At 58.6% G+C, this 19,814-nt stretch overlaps 1 protein-coding gene across 2 annotated transcripts; it reads left to right on the forward strand.

Moving 5' to 3' along the window:
* Positions 1-1,845: 1,845 nt before the first annotated feature.
* On the forward strand, positions 1,846-19,794 carry TONSL (tonsoku like, DNA repair protein). Of its 2 annotated transcripts, none has more exons than XM_064154464.1 (25): positions 1,846-1,927; positions 2,552-2,647; positions 2,761-2,903; positions 2,998-3,187; positions 4,059-4,188; positions 4,845-5,016; positions 5,605-5,719; positions 6,092-6,240; positions 6,326-6,478; positions 7,251-7,376; positions 8,827-9,007; positions 10,216-10,280; positions 11,161-11,250; positions 11,357-11,429; positions 12,115-12,278; positions 13,869-13,995; positions 14,087-14,984; positions 15,800-15,953; positions 16,708-16,786; positions 17,761-18,059; positions 18,599-18,740; positions 18,826-18,998; positions 19,084-19,157; positions 19,356-19,489; positions 19,562-19,794. In XM_064154464.1, exons 1-25 carry the CDS (start codon positions 1,897-1,899, stop codon positions 19,717-19,719), a joined length of 4,116 nt encoding a protein of 1,371 aa, XP_064010534.1. In that variant the 5' UTR covers positions 1,846-1,896; the 3' UTR covers positions 19,720-19,794. The 2 variants fall into 2 exon arrangements, with proteins under 2 accessions (XP_064010534.1, XP_064010535.1); XM_064154465.1 differs by having other exon boundaries at positions 15,803-15,953.
* The last annotated feature ends 20 nt before the right edge of the window (positions 19,795-19,814 follow it).

Genomic DNA, 19,814 nt, shown 5'->3' on the forward strand with positions numbered 1-19,814 from the left:
TTTATACCCACAAAATTGGGATTTGTGTCAAAAAGAGAGAGATTTGTGCCCCCAAAATTGGAGGGGATTGTACCTGCCAAATTTTTTTGGGGGCGAGGAGTTGTTCCCAAAAAATTGGAGGGTTTTTTGGCCCAAAAAATCAGGAAGAACTTGTACCCAAAAATATGGAGAGGTTTGTAGTAGAAAAATCAAGGGATTTAAAGAAAAAAGGAAACTGGAAGTGTTTGTAGCCAAAATTGAAGTGTTTAGGCCAGAATTGGGAAGGGTATTTAAACCAGAATTGGGAGGTTTTTTTAACCCCAAATTGGATTTTTATTAATATAAATTAATAAATTAATGAATAAATTAAAAACAAAACAATGAAAAAAAACCCCACCAACAACAACCAAAAAAACCCCAAACCCAAGCAAACCTCAAATTGGATGTTTTCAAACCAAAACCGAAGGGTTTCTTACCCCAAAATCTGCAGGGATGCGATGAAAGCAGCTGCTGGTTTTAAGAATCATTCGGGGGGGGGGGGGTGTGTACTAAAACTGCCAGGATTTTTAGCAGGATTGGAAGGGTTTAAGTGAAGTTGGGTGGACCTTAACCAGAAAGGGAAGGAGTTTTACACGAGCTTGGAAGGAATTTTACCGACTTTTGCGGGGAGGAGAGAGGAGGTTCAGTAAAATTGGGAAGGGTTTTAAGTGCAAATGTGTTGGTGGACGGAGGGGACTTAACCAGAATTGAGAGAAGTTTTTACTAGAGTTATAGGAGTTCTAATCATAGGTGGAGGTGGTTAATGAAAACTGATTGAGGTGGGGTTTTTTCTGCGTAAACTGTAGGGGAGTATCAGGCATGAGGCTTCCAGCGCTTCCCTGGGCACCCTCTGCCAGCCTCTCGCCGCCCTCATGCTGAACAGCTTCTGCCTGATGAACAACTTCTGCCTAGCGAACAACTTCTGCCTAACGAACAACTTCTGCCACCTTTGCTGTTTACAGCGACCCTCCAAATGTTTGGGTTTAAAACTAGAATTGGAGGGGTTTTTTTTAACCCAAAATTGGGGCATTTTAACTGAAACGGGGGAGGTCTCCAACCAAAATACCCCAAATCTTGTGTAAAAGTTTTTTCCATCAAAATGTAAGTTCCCACCAAAGTGGAAGCTTTTTTTTCCCCAAAAAACTTTGAACTTTTTTTTTTTTACCAAAATTTTGGCTCTAAGCCAAAACGTGAGGGTTTGTCGTAACCGAGGTTGAGGGATTGGGGCAGGGCTTTCGCTTTGCAGACTGTGAGCAGGTTTTTTTAGGGGGATTTTTTTTTAACCCCAGGCCGGATAATTTTGTTTTCCGTGGTAGAAAACTCACCCCAGATCACTCTGGGGGCTGCTGGGCTCGGTGTAAGGGCTGCTAGCGGCCGCAGTGGGCTGAGCAGGATGCTGGAGAGCGCTGGGAGTGCTGGGGGGCGCTGGAGGGCGCTGGGGGCCGTTGCAGCTGCCCGGGCGATGGTTTCTGGTGAGCACTGGAGTCTGCCGGAGCGCAGCGGTGGGACTGCGTGGCGCTGAGAGCTGCGGGTGTGTACGCGGGGGTGCTGGGAGGGCAGTGCGGAGCAGCGGCGGCAGCGGGAGGCGGGCACGCCGCACCTCCCGTGATGCTTCGCGGCCGAGCCGCCGCATTTGCCGCGGTGTTCCGCGGACTTCCGCCACACTTCCCGTCAGCCCTTGCGTGCGGACGCGGGGCAGGCCGGCGGCGCCAGGCCCCGCCCAGAAGGGGCGGATCCGCCTCTCCGTCTGACCAGTAGAAATGGAGGCTCTCCGGCGTTCCCGGCGCGGATTGGCCGGGAGGGGCGCGGCGCTGGCCAATAGGAGTGCCTGCGGGGCAGAGCCGGCGCTCTCGGCGGGTTCGGCGGCAGCGGCGGGGAATGAACGCGGAGCGGGCGCGGGAGATCCGCCGTGAGTAGGGGCCCGCGGGGTCTGTACAGCCCTGGGGTGGGCATGCAGAGGCCTTCAGGGCCTTCCCGCCTCACCCCTGGAGAACCCCCGCTCCTGGGCCTTCTGGGGCCTTCTGTTTCCCTTCCCGGCCACCCCAGCCCCTTCTCTTTGGCGTGAACCCCTCCACCGCCCTCCCCAGCCTCGGGGCTCTCAGGCCCCCCGAAACCTCGATGGGGTAACATTGAGAAGGCTACAGAGACACCCGCTCAGGCTCAGGTCGGGCTAGGGCTGGGTGCGAGGTTGGCCTGGGTGAGCTTGGAGGTCTCTTCCAGTCTGGTTGCTTATGGCTCTAAGGACACACATGGAGGCAGGCCCCCAGCTCATGACCAATCCAGGCTAATTTGGTGGCGTCTCTGGGGTTGTTCCCACCCTTTTGGGGTCCCCTTTTCTTGGTGAGAACACACTGGGGGCTACAGAGACATCCTTCCAGGCCTAGAGCCAGGCCGGGCTGGTTTGGAGGCTCCCCACCAACTTGAGACCGTTTCGGGGTACCCTCAGAGCTGTGTGTCTCCCTGCTCACTCATTGTGGGGTCCCCCCAAGCTGACCCTCTGTTCTTTCGCGTGCTTGTGTGTGCCCATGACCAGAGCTGCAGAAGGCAAAGGAGAAGGCTCAGCGTGTTGGGCACCTGGTGGAAGAAGCGGCGCTCTGTAACCAGCTGGGAGAGATTTTGGCCAGCTGTGGTGAGCCCCAACCTTCTCCCCACAACTTCAGGGGCTCCTCAAAGACCTACAAAGCTCCCCTCACCCCCTTCAGATTTTGACAGCTCCTCCCCCCCTCCCGTTTTTGCTCGCAGGTCGTTATGAGGAAGCTCTGGAGGAGCACCGCCAGGAGCTGCGGCTGCTGGAAGGTGCCGGGGATGGGCTGGGCTGCGCCGTGGCTCACCGCAAGATCGGAGAACGCTTGGCTGAAATGGAGAACTATGAGGCTGCACTCAAAGTGGGGCTCACTTTTTGGGGGCCTGGGGGGGGGGCTTTAAAGTGGTCTTCAGGAAAGGTTTGAAGCTTCTTGTTCTCTCCTTCATCCTCGACAGCACCAACACCAGCACTTGGAGCTGGCGCGGGGACTGGCGGATGAGACGGAGCAGCAGCGAGCTTGGGCCACCATTGGTAGGACCTACATGTTCATGGCTGAGAGTGATGGCACCGTGGCTCAGGAGGCCTGGAGGGAGGCTGAAAGGGCTTTCCACACCAGTTTGACCATCGTGGAGGAGAAACTGGAGGGTGAGTGAGCTCGCAGAGGAGTGGTGAGCATGGGGCAGGGGTTGCTGGGGTTTAGTGTTGGGGCTTTCTTTGTCTCTTTGTGGATGAAGGTTGAAGCACTTTGGGTGGGTTTGGAGATGGCATCAAGTTGAATGGGAGGGTTGAAGTGGCACCAGGATGTGTGGGAGCATTTAGGAGAGGAAGGAGAAGAGGCTGGAGGAGAGGAAGGAGAAGAGGCTGGAGGAGAAGGAAGGAGAAGGGGCTGGAGGAGAAGGAAGGAGAAAGAGGCTGGAGGAGAAGGAAGGAGAAGAGGCTGGAGGAGAAGGAAGGAGAAGAGGCTGGAGGAGAAGGAAGGAGAAGGGGCTGGAGGAGAAGGAAGGAGAAGGGGCTGGAGGAGAAGGAAGGAGAAGGGGCTGGAGGAGAAGGAAGGAGGAAGAGGCTGGAGGAGAAGGAAGGAGGAGGAAGAGGCTGGAGGAGAAGGAAGGAGGAGGAAGAGGCTGGAGGAGAAGGAAGGAGGAGGAAGAGGCTGGAGGAGAAGGAAGGAGGAGGAAGAGGCTGGAGGAGAAGGAAGGAGGAAGAGGCTGGAGGAGAAGGAAGGAGGAAGAGGCTGGAGGAGAAGGAAGGAGAAGGGTCTGAATGAGCTGGGGGACATGTGAAAAAGTTTTAAGGAGGAGAAGGGGCAGGAGAGTATGAGGAAAGGTCTGGAGAGGGAGGAGAAGGATGTGGAGGAAGGTCTGGAGAAGACCAGGGAAGGTCTGGAGAACTTTGAGAGCCCTGTAGCCGTGGTGCTGCAGAACAGGGGTCGGTGGTGAGCTGGCAGTGCCGTTTCAGTGGTCAGTGACCTCCAGGCTCTTTCCCAACCCTTCCCTGCTCCGTGACCCTGGCGGAGCAGGAGCTGTCCCAGCGCGGGAGGTGACGGAGATGAGGACCAGGCTCTACCTCAACCTGGGACTGGTCTACGACAGCTTGAAGGACCCGGCCAAGAGCCACCAGTACATCAGGAAAAGCATCTTCCTGGCAGAGTGAGGACCAGGGTGGGGACTGGGAGGCACTGGGGTGGCTGTAAGGAATTTCGTGGGGGGACTGGGGAAACTGGGAGGCACTGGGCTGGGTGGAAGGGCGATACTGGGTTTGGTGTAAGTTGGATGCTGGGGATACTGGACTGGGTGTGAAGAGGTTTCTGGTGGGGACTGGGGAAACTGGGAGGCAGTTTTGGTGTGAATTGGCACTGGGGATGGCATTTGATGCCAGCTGCAGCCCTGAGGCTGGATTTTCAGGCCAGTTTTGCTGCCATCTGGCACTGTTGATGCAATTTGGTGTCAGTTCCAGTCCTGAAGTAGGGTATTGGTGCCATTTGGCACTGTTAATGGGATTTGGTGCCAGCTGCAGCCCTGAGGATGGATTTTAGTGTCAGCTGCTGGGATTTGGTGCCAGCTGCGGCCCTGAGGCTGGACTTTGGAGTCAGTTTTGGTGCCATTTGGCACTGTTAATGGGATTTGGTGCCAGCTGCAGCCCTGAGGCTGGAGTTTGGTGTCAGTGTTGGTGCCATTTGGCACCGTTAATGGGATTTGGTGCCAGCTGCAGCCCTGAGGCTGGAGTTTGGTGTCAGTTTTGGTGCCATTTGGCACTGTTAATGGGGTTTGGTGCCAGCTGGCAGCCACCTTGTCTCGCTGTGCAGCCAGGGCCGGCTCACTGAGGATCTTTACCGAGCTTACTTCAACCTGGGCCACATCCAGCTGCGGGGGGGGGACCACTCGGGGGCGCTGCGGTGCCTGGCGCGAGCCCGCGACTGTGCCCGGAGGATGAAGGAGAAGGAGCTGGAGAGTGACTGCTGCAGCAGCACTGCCCAGGTGGGTGCTGGGGGCCCACTCCTGGGGCTTTGGGGACCCCCCCAGGGGATTTGTATGCCTTGGAAGACTTGGGGGGGGATTTTTGGCTCCCTAGGGGAGGTTCATGGGGTCCTGGGGGTTGCTTCATGGCTCCTAGAGAAGCTTCTTGGGGCTCAGGTGAGTGGTGGTGTCTCCCTTCCTGAGGGGTTTGGAGACCCTTCCTAGGGGGTTGTACCCCTTGGGGGGGCTCTAGGGGGCACTTTTGGGTACCTTTGAGGAGGTTTTTGGGGTCCTGGGCAGGGTTTGTGGTTCATGAGGAGCTTCTTGGGGCTCAGGTATGTGCTGGGACCTTCCTTCTTGGAGGTTTGGGGACCTTCCCTGGAGGTTTGTACCACTTGGGGAGGGTCTGGGGGGGATTTTTGGGTCCTTGAAAAAGATTCTTGGGAGTCCAGGGGGAGCTTTGTGGCTCCGATAGGAGCTTCTTGGGCTCAGGTGGGTGCTGAGGACTCAGCTTCTTGGGAGTATGGTGGCTCTTCCAGGGTCTGGTGACCCTCAGGGTGGGCTTCAGTGACCTCCCCGTGGCCAGATGTCCCCTGTTGTCCCCCACAGGTCCTGCTGAGCTTGGGGGACTTTGCAGCAGCCAAGAGGTCTCTGAAGCAAGCCTACCTGCTGGGGCCACCACAGCCCTGGCAGAGGGACCTCCTGCGCTCCAACCTGCGCTATGGTGAGCTGGGGACAGTGGCCCCAAGGGTGGGATGATGTCCCCAAGCCGGGGGTGGTGTCCCCAAGGGCAGGGAGGAGGCCGCAGGAGTGAGACGGTGCCTGCAGAGGGGTGATGGTCCAGAGAGCTCCCAAACTGGAGTTAGCAGGGTCAAGATGTCCCCAGGGGCAGGACAATGTCCTCAAGGATGAGAGAATATGCCCAAGGGTGAAGTGAGGTCCCCAGGGGCCAGATGATGTTCTTAAGGGTGAGGTGAGGTCCCCAGGGGCAGGTCACTGTCCCCAAGGATGAGATGATGTCCACCTGGGATGGGTGCGACACTGGAAGGGACACTTGAAGGCCCTCCCCACCTCCTGCCTGTCCCCTCCCTGGCAGCCACCAAGGTGACGCGGCTGCAGGAGGCCCTGGAGGAGGCGGTGGCCAGCGGTGCCTCGCCGGTGGCTTTGTCACTTTGTGAGCAGCTTGGGGACACCTTCTCCAAGCACGGGGACTACAGCCGGGCCGTGGAGTCCTACCAGAGGCAGGTGGGCCGGGGAAGGGGGGGGCTGCCTTGGTGGGGGCTGCCTTTGGGGGTCTCTCCATTAACTGGAGGTCTCTGGGGGGACCCAGTTAAGCTTGGCCCAGGAGCTGGGGAGGCCACCAAGGGAAGTGGCTGTCATCCACGTCTCCTTGGCCACCACCTTTGCGGACCTCGGGGACCACGCGCGAGCTGTGCACCACTACCGGCAGGAGCTGGCCCTGCACCGGGGGGATGCGCTGGAGGTGAGCCTGGGGCCCTTGGCAGTTGCCTTCAGGTCCTCAGTGGTTAGCTGGAGGTTCTTGAGGGGTCTCATGTCTGTACAGAGGTCTTGATGGTGCCTGGCAGGGCTTTTTCCAGGTCCTTTGTGGTCATTTTGAGGCTTGTCCTGGGTCTTTAGAGAAGTCCTCGGGTGCCTTCCTGGTATCTTGAGGTCCTTGGTGGTCATCTTGAGGTTCTGAGGGGGTCCTGGATCTTTAGATCCAAAGAGAGGTCTTTAGAGGGGTCCTCATGGTCTCTGGGGGGCTTTAAGGGTCCTTGACAATCATCTTGAGCACCTGAGTGGGTCTTCAGGGGGTCCTCATGGTCCTCGGGTGGCTTTTGGGGGTTCCTTGGTGGTGATTTTGAGGGTCTCAGTGGGTCTTTAGGGGGCTTCTGTTGTACTTGGGGGACTCCTCAGAACTTTAGGGGGCTCTGTGGTGTTCAGAGGGGGGGCATCAGGTCTTGAGAGGGCTCATTTGAGTTCCTGGGGGCCTTCAGAAGTACTTTTGGGTGTCTTTGGGGGAGGCTGATTTGGGCTAGAGGGAGCTTTTTGTGGTCTTGGGGAGCTTCTTGGGGTCCTGGGAAGGAGTGCTTCTTGCTGCTGTGTTTTTTTTGTGTGTGGGGGGGGTTCTTGAGGTCAGGGAGGGGCTGTTGAGGGAAGATATCCTTGAGGCCCTCAGCAATGGAAAGTTGGGGGGGGCTGTCCGTGGCCCCCTCAAGATCCAAACCCTGACATCCCCCAATTTGGCCCCTCAGGAGGGGAAGACCTGGCTGAACATAGCACTGGCCATGGAGGAGGCTGGGGAGCCCCCTCCCCAAATCCAGAGCTGCCTCCAGACTGCCCTGGAGCGAGCCCAAGCAGCTGGAGACGCTCGGGTGCAGGTGAGGACTCCTCTAGGATCCCCTCACCTTGGTTTGAGGGACACCTTCCTCCTCTTCTGCCTCCTTTTTCCCCCTCCTTTACCATCCCCTTACTGTTCTCCTTTTCCCCTCTCTCCCTCCTTTCTCTCCCTCCCTCCCTCCTTTCTCTCCCTCCCTCCCTCCCTCCTTTCTCTCCCTCCCTCCCTCCCTCCCTCCTTTCTCTCCCTCCCTCCCTCCCTCCTTTCTCTCTCTCCCTCCCTCCCTCCTTTCTCTCTCTCCCTCCCTCCCTCCTTTCTCTCCCTCCCTCCCTCCTTTCTCTCCCTCCCTCCCTCCTTTCTCTCCCTCCCTCCCTCCTTTCTCTCCCTCCCTCCTTTCTCTCCCTCCCTCCCTCCCTCCTTTCTCTCCCTCCCTCCCTCCCTCCTTTCTCTCCCTCCCTCCCTCCCTCCCTCCCTCCCTCCCTCCCTCCCTCCTTTCTCTCCCTCCCTCCCTCCCTCCCTCCCTCCCTCCCTCCCTCCCTCCCTCCCTCCCTCCCTCCTTTCTCTCCCTCCCTCCCTCCCTCCCTCCCTCCCTCCCTCCCTCCCTCCCTCCCTCCCTCCTTTCTCTCCCTCCCTCCCTCCCTCCCTCCCTCCCTCCCTCCCTCCCTCCCTCCCTCCCTCCTTTCTCTCCCTCCCTCCCTCCCTCCCTCCCTCCCTCCCTCCCTCCCTCCCTCCCTCCCTCCCTCCCTCCCTCCCTCCTTTCTCTCCCTCCCTCCCTCCTTTCTCTCCCTCCCTCCCTCCCTCCCTCCCTCCCTCCCTCCTTTCTCTCCCTCCCTCCCTCCTTTCTCTCCCTCCCTCCCTCCTTTCTCTCCCTCCCTCCCTCCTTTCTCTCCCTCCCTCCCTCCTTTCTCTCCCTCCCTCCCTCCTTTCTCTCCCTCCCTCCCTCCTTTCTCTCCCTCCCTCCCTCCTTTCTCTCCCTCCCTCCCTCCTTTCTCTCCCTCCCTCCCTCCTTTCTCTCCCTCCCTCCCTCCTTTCTCTCCCTCCCTCCCTCCTTTCTCTCCCTCCCTCCCTCCTTTCTCTCCCTCCTTTCTCTCCCTCCTTTCTCTCCCTCCTTTCTCTCCCTCCTTTCTCTCCCTCCTTTCTCTCCCTCCTTTCTCTCCCTCCTTTCTCTCCCTCCTTTCTCTCCCTCCCTCCCTCCCTCCCTCCTTTCTCTCCCTCCCTCCCTCCCTCCCTCCTTTCTCTCCCTCCCTCCCTCCCTCCCTCCCTCCCTCCTGTCTCTCCCTCCCTCCCTCCTTTCTCTCCCTCCCTCCCTCCTTTCTCTCCCTCCCTCCCTCCCTCCCTCCTTTCTCTCCCTCCCTCCCTCCCTCCTTTCTCTCCCTCCCTCCCTCCCTCCTGTCTCTCCCTCCCTCCCTCCTTTCTCTCCCTCCCTCCCTCCCTCCCTCCTGTCTCTCCCTCCCTCCCCTCATTCTCCTCCCTCTCCCTGTGCCTCTGCCCAGCGCCAGGCCCTGCGCCAGCTCCACGCTCTCCATCTGCGGCTGGGGGAGGCCAAAGCTGCCGCAGCCACCCTGGAGCAGCTGGGGGGCCTGGGGGGAGCCCCCCAGGAGGAAGAAGAAGAGCTGGAGAGCAGCCAGACACAGGAGGAGGAAGAGGAGAGTGAGCTGGAGCTGTCCGAGAGCGGTGAGGGGCTGGGGTGGGCTGGGCAGGGTCCCCACCTGGGGCTTTTTGTCACCTCATTTTGCGGGGGGGGGGGGCGAGGGGGTGAGGAGGCCTCATTGGGGGTTGGAATTTTCCTCATTTTGGGAACTTTTTCCTCGTTTTGTTTTCTTTCCCCCACTTTTGGGTTTGGTGTTCTCCTACTTTGGGGCATTGTCCTCATTTTACCTTTTCTCTCCTTCCCCCACCCCTCACTTTGGGACTTTTTTCCCTTATGTTGGTTTTGTATTTTTTTTGGTTTTGCTTCCCCCTCCTTAAACATTTTTTTTTTCCCTCTTTACTTTGGGACTTTTCCCCTCATTTTTTTCCTCCACTTCATTTTTGGTTTTGTTTTTCCCTTGTTTTTTTTATTTATATATTTTCACTTACTCCCCCCTCATTGCCTTTTTCTTTACCCCTCCCTATTTTGGTGTCCCCCCTCCTCGAACCCCCCTAGTTTTTCACCTCTCCATCTGTGTTGTTTCTTTGCTTGTTTGTTCTTTACCATCTCTAATTCTGCCTGGGATGATCTTGGAGCTCTCTTCCAGCCTGGTTGATTTCTCTGATTCTATTCTATTTTGCTCTGCCCTCCCCCATCCAATTTGGCTTCTTTTTTCCCCCCCAGTTTTTTTATTTCCATCCCTCATCTTTTTCCCCCATTCCTCCCCCCCCACTTTGATTTTTTTCCCCTCATTTTGCTTTCCTCTCTCCCATTCTCTGTTGGGTTTTTTTTCCATTTTTTTTGTTTCCTCCCATTTTATTTTGTTTTGTTTTTTGTTCATCATTTAGGGTATTTTTTGCCTCATTTTAATTCTCTTTAACCTCATTTTCATTCCCCTTCCCCTCCCCCTCCAATTTCTGTGTTTTTTTCTTCCCCCCATTTTATGGTTGGGTTTTTTTCCTCTTTGTTGCTTTCCTCATTTAGGGATTTTTTTTTTTGCCCCATTTTGGTCCTTTTTTTATCTCATTTTCCTTCCCCTCCCCACCCTCCATTTTTGCTTGTTTCCCTACCCCCCCCCCCCAGTTTTGTTTTCTCTTTCCCCATGTTGTTGTTTTCCTCCCATATTGTTTTTGGTTTGTTCTTTTTTTTCCCCCCATCATTTAGTTTTTTTTCTTTGGCCCATTTTTGTTCTTTTCTCCCTCATTTTGATTTCCCCACCCTCAGATTTGTTTTTCTTGTCCTGCTTTTGCAGAGGGGGAGGAGGATGAGCTGGAGGGATACAGCAAGAGTGTCCCTGGAAGGAGAAGAGTCTGTAAGGTGAGGGGACACACACCCCCCCCCCCCCCAAAACTGGGGAGGAGGGGAGCTCTGCCTCCCCCTGACACTCCAAACTCAGGTAGAGGTCTCCTCTTGACACCCTCAAATTAGGGAGTGTGGGAAGGTTTCCCTGGCACCTCAAAATTTGGGTTAAGGAGGTTTCCTCTTGCTCTTGGCACCCCCAAAATTTGAGGTAGGGTCTCCCCTTTCAGCTGACATGCCCAAAAATAGATGTAGGGGGGTGTCTGCTTCCTCTGACACCCTCAAAATTCAGAGTGTGTGGGGGGGTCTCCTCCTCCATGACACCCCCGAGTTGGGGTAACACCCCAAAATTAGAGTGGGGAGGTCTCTCCTCCTCCTCCTTGACACTGCCAGAAGCAGGGTGAAGGCTCTCTCTGACACCTGAGAATTAGGATGGTGTCCTCCCCTTTCCTTTGATATCCTCAAAATTTGGGGTGGAGAAGCCTCTGCCTTCCCACACCACCCCCAAAATTGGGGTGAAGGTCTCCTCCTTCCCCTGGCACTCCCACCCTCCCTAAAACCCCAACACTAGGGTTTAGGGGGGGTCTCCCCTTTGCCTTGACACCCTGAAAATCGGGGGTTGGGGTGGGGAGGGCTCCCTCTCTTGACAATCCCAAATTGAGATGAGGTCTCTCCCTTGACACCCCAAATTTAAGTGGGAGGCGTTACCCTTCCTCGCATCACCCCCAAAAGCAGCGTAGGGAGGCTTCTTCCTTCCCCTGACACTCCCAAAGCGGGGAGCTCTCCACATACATGCCCCAAAACTAGGGTGTGCCTGGGGTCTCTCCTATGCCTTGACACCCCAACATTCGGGGTGGGGGTCCCCACTGTTGCCCCCCTCCCCATTTCCCTGTTGCAGTGGAACCGTCGCAACGAGCGGGGTGAGACTCCCCTGCACCGCGCCTGCATCGAGGGCGACCTGCGCCGGGTGCTGCTCTTCCTCAAGCAGGTCAGGCCCCCCCAGAGGAACAAAGACACCCCCAGGCCCCCTCGGGGAGGCCACAAGACCCTTTAGTATCCCTCCCCTGGCCTCTCCCTCCTATGTTTGGTTGCAGGGGCACCCCCTGAACCCCCGGGATTACTGCGGCTGGACCCCCCTGCACGAAGCCTGCAACCATGGGCATCTGGGTGAGCCTGGGGGCGGGGAGCAGCAGTGAAATGAGGACTCCCCAGGAGAGAAAAGGGAAAGGGAACCCCAGGATTGGGAAGGGACACGCCCCAGAAGAGGGAAGGGACCTCCTAGAACTGGAAAGAGCCCCCCCCAGGACTGAAAAAGCCCCCCCAGAAAGGGAGAAGTAGCTGCCCCAGGAGTGGAAGAGACCCCTCAGGAATAAAATGAGACCTCCCCAGGAATAAAATGAGACACACACCCCCAGAACAGAAAAGGCCCTCCCAGGAGCGAAAAGCCCCCCACTAGGAATGGCAAGAGACCACCTGCAGGAGTGAGAAGGGCCATCAGGGCCAACAGCCTCCCCAGGAGTGAAAAGGAGTGGCACCAGTTTGCCCTAGGAGTGGAAAAAGCCTCCACAGGAACAGCAAAAAGCCTCCCAGAAGGGGAAACAGCCCCCCAGGAGTGGGAAGAGCACCCCCCCAGGAACAAAAAGAGACCCTCAGGAGTGGAAGTAGGCCCCCCAGGAGTGGAAAGGGCTCCCAGGAGCAGTAAAAAGCCCCCCCAGGAGTGGGGAAGGGACTCGCTGGGAGTGGGAAAAGTACCTGCAGGAGTGGGAAAAGTACCTGCAGGAGTGGGAAAAGGACCTGCAGGAGTGGGCAGAGCCTCCCCTAACCCCCCTTAATCTTTTGTGCCCTCCCCCAGAGATCGTTCGGGTGCTGCTGGAGCGGGGGGCAGCGCTGGATGACCCGGGGGGGCCCGGCTGTGAGGGCATCACCCCCCTGCACGACGCCCTCAGCTGCGGGCACTTCGAGGTGGCAGAGGAGCTGCTGCGCCGCGGGGCCTCCGTCACAGCCAGGGACAGCCAGGTGGGGGCGCCCCAACGGAGCCACCAACGGGGCCGGGGGAGCTGAGGGGGAGGAGGATTTCGGGGAGCTGGGGGGTTCTGGGGTTTGAGGATTCTGGGGCTTGGGGGTTCTGGGGCCTGGGGGCTCAGGGCTTCTAGGACTCTTGTATTTAGGGGTTCTGGTACCCTGGGGTTTGGGATGCAGGTTCCTGGGGAGCTGTCTGGGGTTTGGGATGCAGGTTCCTGGGGAGCTGTCTGGGGTTTGGGATGCAGGTTCCTGGGGAGTCGTCTGGGGTTTGGGATGCAGGTTCCTGGGGAGCTGTCTGGGGTTTGGGATGCAGGTTCCTGGGGAGCTGTCTGGGGTTTGGGATGCAGGTTCCTGGGGAGTTGTCTGGGGTTTGGGATGCAGGATTCTGGGGAGTTGTCTGGGGTTTGGGATGCAGGTTCCTGGGCAGTCGTCTGGGGTTTGGGATGCAGGTTCCTGGGGTGCTGTCTGGGGTTTGGGATGCAGGATTCTGGGGAGCTGTCTGGGGTTTGGGATGCAGGATCCTGGGGAGTCGTCTGGGGTTTGGGATGCAGGTTCCTGGGGAGCTGTCTGGGGTTTGGGATGCAGGTTCCTGGGGAGCTGTCTGGGGTTTGGGATGCAGGTTCCTGGGGTGCTGTCTGGGGTTTGGGATGCAGGATTCTGGGGAGTTGTCTGGGGTTTGGGATGCAGGTTCCTGGGGAGTTGTCTGGGGTTTGGGATGCAGGTTCCTGGGGAGCTGTCTGGGGTTTGGGATGCAGGTTCCTGGGCAGTCGTCTGGGGTTTGGGATGCAGGATTCTGGGGAGCTGTCTGGGGTTTGGGATGCAGGATCCTGGGGAGTCGTCTGGGGTTTGGGATGCAGGTTCCTGGGGAGCTGTCTGGGGTTTGGGATGCAGGTTCCTGGGGAGCTGTCTGGGGTTTGGGATGCAGGTTCCTGGGCAGTCGTCTGGGGTTTGGGATGCAGGTTCCTGGGGAGTTGTCTGGGGTTTGGGATGCAGGTTCCTGGGGAGCTGTCTGGGGTTTGGGATGCAGGATTCTGGGGAGCTGTCTGGGGTTTGGGATGCAGGATTCTGGGGAGTTGTCTGGGGTTTGGGATGCAGGATTCTGGGGAGCTGTCTGGGGTTTGGGATGCAGGTTCCTGGGGAGTCGTCTGGGGTTTGGGATGCAGGATTCTGGGGAGTTGTCTGGGGTTTGGGATGCGGGTTCCTGGGGAGTTGTCTGGGGTTTGGGATGCAGGTTCCTGGGGAGCTGTCTGGGGTTTGGGATGCAGGTTCCTGGGGAGTTGTCTGGGGTTTGGGATGCAGGTTCCTGGGGAGTTGTCTGGGGTTTGGGATGCAGGTTCCTGGGGAGCTGTCTGGGGTTTGGGATGCAGGATTCTGGGGAGCTGTCTGGGGTTTGGGATGCAGGTTCCTGGGGAGTTGTCTGGGGTTTGGGGGTTCTGGGCTGTTGGGACTGAGGGCTTTGAGGATTCCAGGGCCGGGGGCTCTGGGCTGCAGGGGTGCTGGGGCCTGGGTCTCAGAGGGGAAGGGATTCTGTTGTTTGGGAGCCGCTGGTGGCCGGAGGGGAGCCTGAGCGTGCCCCTGCCTTAGGGCCTGACGCCGCTGGGCACGCTGGAGCGCTGGCTGCAGGCCTACGGCCCAGAGCTGGACCAGGAGACCTGGCAGCGCTGCCAGCACACCCAGAGCCTGCTGCGCCAGGCCGCCGCCGCCACACCCGGTACGCAGCGGGCACCTCACCGCCCCCCGCCTGGGCGCCTGGGGGCGCTCTGAGGTGAGCTGAGGGCTTCAACAGCCCCCTCCCCTCTCAGCCCAGTCACAGCTCTACCAGGACTCGGTGCCAGAGGGTGACGGTGACGCCGGGGACGGTGACATGGTGCCACTGAAGCCGGTCAGGAAGCGGCTGCGGGCGCCCACGCTTGATGGGGGGGACACGGAGGGGCTGGAAGTGGAGTCGGAGCCATGTGGAGCTGCTGCTGGGGGGCTTGGCAGTGCCAAATCCCTCTGTGGTGGCACCAAATCCATCTGCGATGGCACCAAATCCCTTCCCGGAGGCAGCAGACCCCTTCCTAATGGTGCCAGATCCCTTCCCAGTGGCACCAAATCCCTCTTTGGCAACACCAAATCCTTTCCTGGTGGCACCAAATCCCTTCCCAGTGGTGCCAAATCCCTCTCAGGCACCACCAAACCCCCTCCCAGTGGTGCCAAATCCCTCTTGGGCACCACCAAACCCCCTCCCAGTGGTGCCAACCCTTCCATCGGTGGTGGCACCACAGCGGCATGCCGGCTGCCGGCACTGATCCCACTGGAGCAGTACCTGGAGGAGGAGAATTGGTTGGAAGATGACCTTGGGGAGGCTCGAGGTGGCCGCAAACGGCCTCGCCGGGACGCCCAGGACTGGTTGACAGCCTCAGGGGACAGCACAGGAGCGGAGAGCGATGGTGGGGGCCCAGCTGTGGCACGGCAGCGACCGCGGCGCTGCCGGCAGAGCCGCTTAACCGGGCTGGTCCGGAGGGGTCGGAGAGAGCAGAGCCCCCCCGAGGCTGCTGGGAACCCCCTGTCTGGGGAGGAAGAAGAGGAGGAGGAAGGGGAAGCCTCTACCCCAGCACTGCCAGGACCCATGCCAGGACCTGTGCCAGGACCCCTGCCTCCGCTCCGTGTGCGCGTCCGTGTCCAGGACAGCGTCTTCCTCATCCCCGTGCCCCAGAGGTGAGGCATCTGCCCCCCTTTTGGGACTCCTATGTCCACTGGGGACCCCTTGGAACCCCCACACCCCCTTGAGAGCCCCCCAGAACCCCAGGTCTCCTTTTGGCACCCTGAATCTCCAGTGGGAGCCTTAGATCTCCTTTGGGACTCTCATATCCTCTTTGACACCCCCATGGGACCTGCATATCCCACTTGAGACCCCCAAATCCCCTTTGGGGCCCCCACAAGACCCACACCAGATCCCCATATCACCTTTGAGACTCCCTTTAGGACCCCTACGGAACCCACAAATCCCCTTTGGGACTCACCTAGGACCCCAATATCCCTCTTGGGAACCCCTTTTAGGACCCACATAGCAACTTGTGGACCCCATTAGGACCCCTGTTTTCAATTTGGGACCCCCCTGAGACTCCCACATCCCTCCTTGGGACCCCAATATCCTCCTTGAGATCCCCACATCCCCTTGAGACCAACTCATTTCCCCCGTGGGACTCTCCTAGGACTCTTATATCCCATTTGAGTCCCACATATCTCCTTTAAGACCTGCCTGGGACCCACCCAGGACCTCCATATCTCCGTTGACCCCCCAGATCCTCTTTGGACCCACACAAGACCCCCATATCTCCCTTTGGGAGTCCCACGGCACCCCCATGTGCCCCCTGGGCCCCCTAATCCTCGTTGGGGCCACGGGAGGTGCCCGTATCTCCCTCTGGGAGCCCAGTCCCCCTTAGGACGCCTCTCTCCCCTTCGGGCCCCGCCTGGCGCCCCTGCCCCCCGCCAGCTGGCACCGGGGCTGAGCGGTGCCCGCCTGCCCGCAGCAGCCCTCCCCACGCGGTGCACTGGCTGGCGGCGCGGGCAGCCGAGCGGTTCTACCAGGGCAGCGGGCTGCTGCCGCGCCTCAGCCTGCGCCGCGACGGGGCCCTGCTGGCCCCACAGGACCCCGTGGGGGACGTCCTGCAGAGCAACGAGGAGGTGGGTGACAGTGCCCTGCCCCCCTCATCCCGCGTGGGGACCCCCCACCCTGCCTTCAGACCCCTCATTGGGACCCCCGACCTGACCCCCCACACTGGGACCCCCAACCCCCTGCAAGGACCCCAGTCTGGGACCCCCACCCTATGCCAAGACCCCCCTCCCAGCCCAAGATGGGAGTCCACACTGGGACCTCCACCCCAAGCTGGGACCCTACAGTGGGACTCCTCATCCTGAACCAGGACATCCCACCCTGTGTTGGGACCTCACACTGGGACCCCCATTCTGTGTTGGGAACCCATATTAGGACCCTCCCACCCCTATCCCACACTGGGCCCCCCAGTGCAAGCTGGCACTCTACATTGGGTGGACCCCTCACCCTGAACCCCTCAATCTGAACTGGGACACCCCACTCTGTGTTTGAAACCCATACTGGGACCCCTCATCCTGAACTGGGACATCCACAGCCTGAGCTGAGACTCCCACTCCACTCCAAGCTGAGACCCCACAACGGGACCCTTACTCTGAACGGGGACCCTTCATCCTGAACTAGGACCCTGGACCCTGTGCTGGGATCCTACTTTGGGCTCCCCACCTTGAACTAGGACCCCAGAATGGGTCCCCCACTCCAAGCTGGGACTCCCCACCCTGTGCCATGCTCCCCCTCCCAAATCCAAGGAGCCCCACAATGGGATCCCCTAGCCCCACATCTCCATAGTGGTGCATACTGGTGGTGATGTGGTTGGTGCCATTGCAGGTGCTGGCAGAGGTGCAGGGCTGGGAGCTGCCACCCTTAGCCGAGCGCTACCGAAGGGCCTGCAAGAGCCTGGATGTGGGTAAGGACTCACTTGCCTCCTCCCAGTCACCTTGGGGACCATCCCCACCCAGGGACAGGGTTTGGGGTCAACATGGGGCTGTCAGTAGGATTAGAGCGTCCCCAGGGGACCTCAAAGGTCACTGAGGGAGGAGGTCCTCTGAGGGGTCCCCATGGCCACTAAAAGCTATCAAAGGGCCACTAAAAGCCATCACAGGGCCTCTAAAAGCCATCAATAGTTACTAAAAGCCACCAAAAATCATTGAAAGGCCACAAAAGCTACCTAGGGGCTATTGAAAGCCATCAATAGTTACTAAAAGCCACCAAAAATAATTGAAGGGCCACAAAAGCTACCTAGGGGCCACTAAAAGCTATCAAAGGGCCTGCAAAAGCTACTGAAGGGCCATCTAAAGGCCCAGAAAAGCCAACAAAAGGTGAAAGGGTCACCAAAGCCATCAGGGCAGCACTAAAAGCCACTAAAGTGCCATCAAAAGCTACTAGAAGGCACCCCAAGGCCACTAAAATCCATCAAAAGCCATTAAGTACTTATTGAACAGCATCAATCTGACACTAGAATCCACTAAAAGCCACCAAAAGCTATCAAAGGGTGACCAAAAGCCACTAAAAGGCTACCAGAGGGCCACCAAAAGCCATGGAAGGGCTACTGTATCCTCCTGAGTGCCACCAGAAGCTGCTAAAAGGCCAGCAAAGGGTTTCTTAAAGCCATCAAAACGCCACTAAAGAGCCACTAAAAGCCACTGAAGGACTACCAAAGCCATCAAAGTGCCACCAAATGCTGCTAAAATGCCACCAAAGGGCCACTTAAATCCATTGAAGGGCCACTAAGGGGTTACCAAAGCTATCGAAGGGCCACCAAAAGCCATGGAAGAGCCACCAGAAGCTGCCAAAAGACCACCAAAGGGCCACTAAAGGCATAGCAAAGCCATCCAAGGGCCACCAAAAGCCTCCTGAACGCCACCCTTCTGTCCCTGGCAGATGCCCACCCGCTGCTGCTGAAGGTGCTGGAGTTGCAGGAGCAGAGCCCAGGGCTGGCGCTGGGGGGTGGCCTGTCCCTGTCCCCCCCGCACCTGCCCCCGCTGCTGAGGGCCCTGAAGCTGCAGGAGGGGCTGCGGCAGCTGCGGCTGCGCGGCTGCGGTGTCACGGACGCGGTGGCCACCGAGCTGCTGGCCACGCTGAGCACGCTGCCAGCCCTCACCCAGCTCGACCTCGCTGGCAACAGGCTGGGAGCCAGAGGGCTCCGGGACCTCCTGCCCCAGCAGCCACACACCTTCCAGGTATGCTCTGGGGGCACGTGGAACACCTGGCACTTGTCACCTAAACCTGGCCTTTGTCCCTCTGCTGTGTCCCCTTAAACCTGGCCTTTGTCCCTCTGCTGTGTCCCTTTAAACCTGGCCTTTGTCCCCCTGAACCTCTGCTGTGTCCCTTTAAACCTGGCCTTTGTCCTCCAGAGCTCATCCTGTCTCCCTAAACCTGTCTTTTGTCCCCCAAAACTCATCCTCTGTCTCGTTATTCTGGCTTTTGTTCCCTTAAACCTGACTTTTATCCCCCAAAACTCATCCTCTGTCTCTTTATTCTGGCTTCTGTTCCCTTAAACCTGTCTTTTGTCCCCCAAAACTCATCCTCTGTCTCTTTATTCTGGCTTCTGTTCCCTTAAACCTGACTTTTGTCCCCCAAAACTCATCCTCTGTCTCTTTATTCTGGCTTTTGTTCCCTTAAACCTGACTTTTGTCCCCCAAAACTCATCCTCTGTCTCTTTATTCTGGCTTCTGTTCCCTTAAACCTGACTTTTGTCCCCCATCCGTGGCATTCCCAGAGCCTGGAGGAGCTGAATCTGAGCCTCAACCCTCTCGGGGACGCCTCTTGCCGGCCCCTTGTGGAGCTGCTGCGACACTGCCCAGCCCTCACCACCCTGCGCCTGGAGGCCTGCGGTTTCACCGATGCCTTCCACCTGGAGGGTAAGAGCCCCTGGCCCCACCGTGGCACGGTGCTGGCAGCGCTGGGCACCGGCTGGGCGCTCAGTGGTGTGGTGTCTCCTGCCAGGAGCGCCACGCCTGCAGACCCTGAGCCTGTCGCACAACGCGCTGGGCGCGGCAGGGCTGGCTCGGCTCCTGGCCTCGCTGCCATGCCGTGGCCTGGCACGCCTAGAGCTGGGCTCCGTCAGCGGGCAGGCACCACAGCCTCTCACCCCGGCACTCGGCAAGTTCCTGGCACAGGTGAGACAAAGCCCCTCAGGGGATGTTGCTCCCCGTGAGGTGCCAAGGTGGCGGTGAGGTGGTGATGCCCTGGTTGTGTCCACAGGAGGGCTGTGCCTTGAGACACCTTACCCTGTCTGGGAACCACCTAGGTGATGGAGACATCCTGGAAGTGGCCAGGTGAGGGGACAAGGGGACACCGAGAGGTGGCAGATGGTGTCTGAGGGTGTACTGGCGTCACCATCCACCTCCCAAGGACGCGCTGTGGCAACACTGATCTGTTGGTGCACTGATGCCCTCTGTGAGGATAAAGCCAGCTGCCTGGGGACAAGGAGGTGACACAAATGTGTCCTTTTGCCATCTGCACCCCATCCTTAGGTGCCTCACAGCTTGCCCAGCTCTGGTGTCCTTGGATTTCTCAGCCAACCCTGGCATCACCACGGCAGGACTGCGGTCACTGCTCAACGCTGTGGATGAGAGGCACCAGGGGCTGCAGTTCCTCAGCCTGGCAGGTAGGGGCAGCCCCACAGCACTGTGCCACCAACCCCTGGCTCTGTGCCAACCCCTTCCCTCATTCCCACCAGGTTGCTCAGTAGAAGCTCCTCTGGACACCGAAAGCACCAGCAAGATCCAGGAGCTGCGGCTCTGCGGGCGCTGTGCCAAAGCCGGCGAAGCTTGGCGAGGTGCTGCCAGGCTCTGCACCGTCACACGGCACCACAAGCTCTTCTGGAAAGACCTCTGAAGCACTGCTGGCACTGGTTTTGGACTGGTGGCTCATGGTTTTACACGGCGTGGCTCATTACACCTCCTATTTATGGCTGGTGGTTCTGCTTTCTT

Source organism: Pogoniulus pusillus, chromosome 14 (assembly GCF_015220805.1).
Source record: "Pogoniulus pusillus isolate bPogPus1 chromosome 14, bPogPus1.pri, whole genome shotgun sequence".
Taxonomy (NCBI): Eukaryota; Metazoa; Chordata; class Aves; order Piciformes; family Lybiidae; genus Pogoniulus; species Pogoniulus pusillus.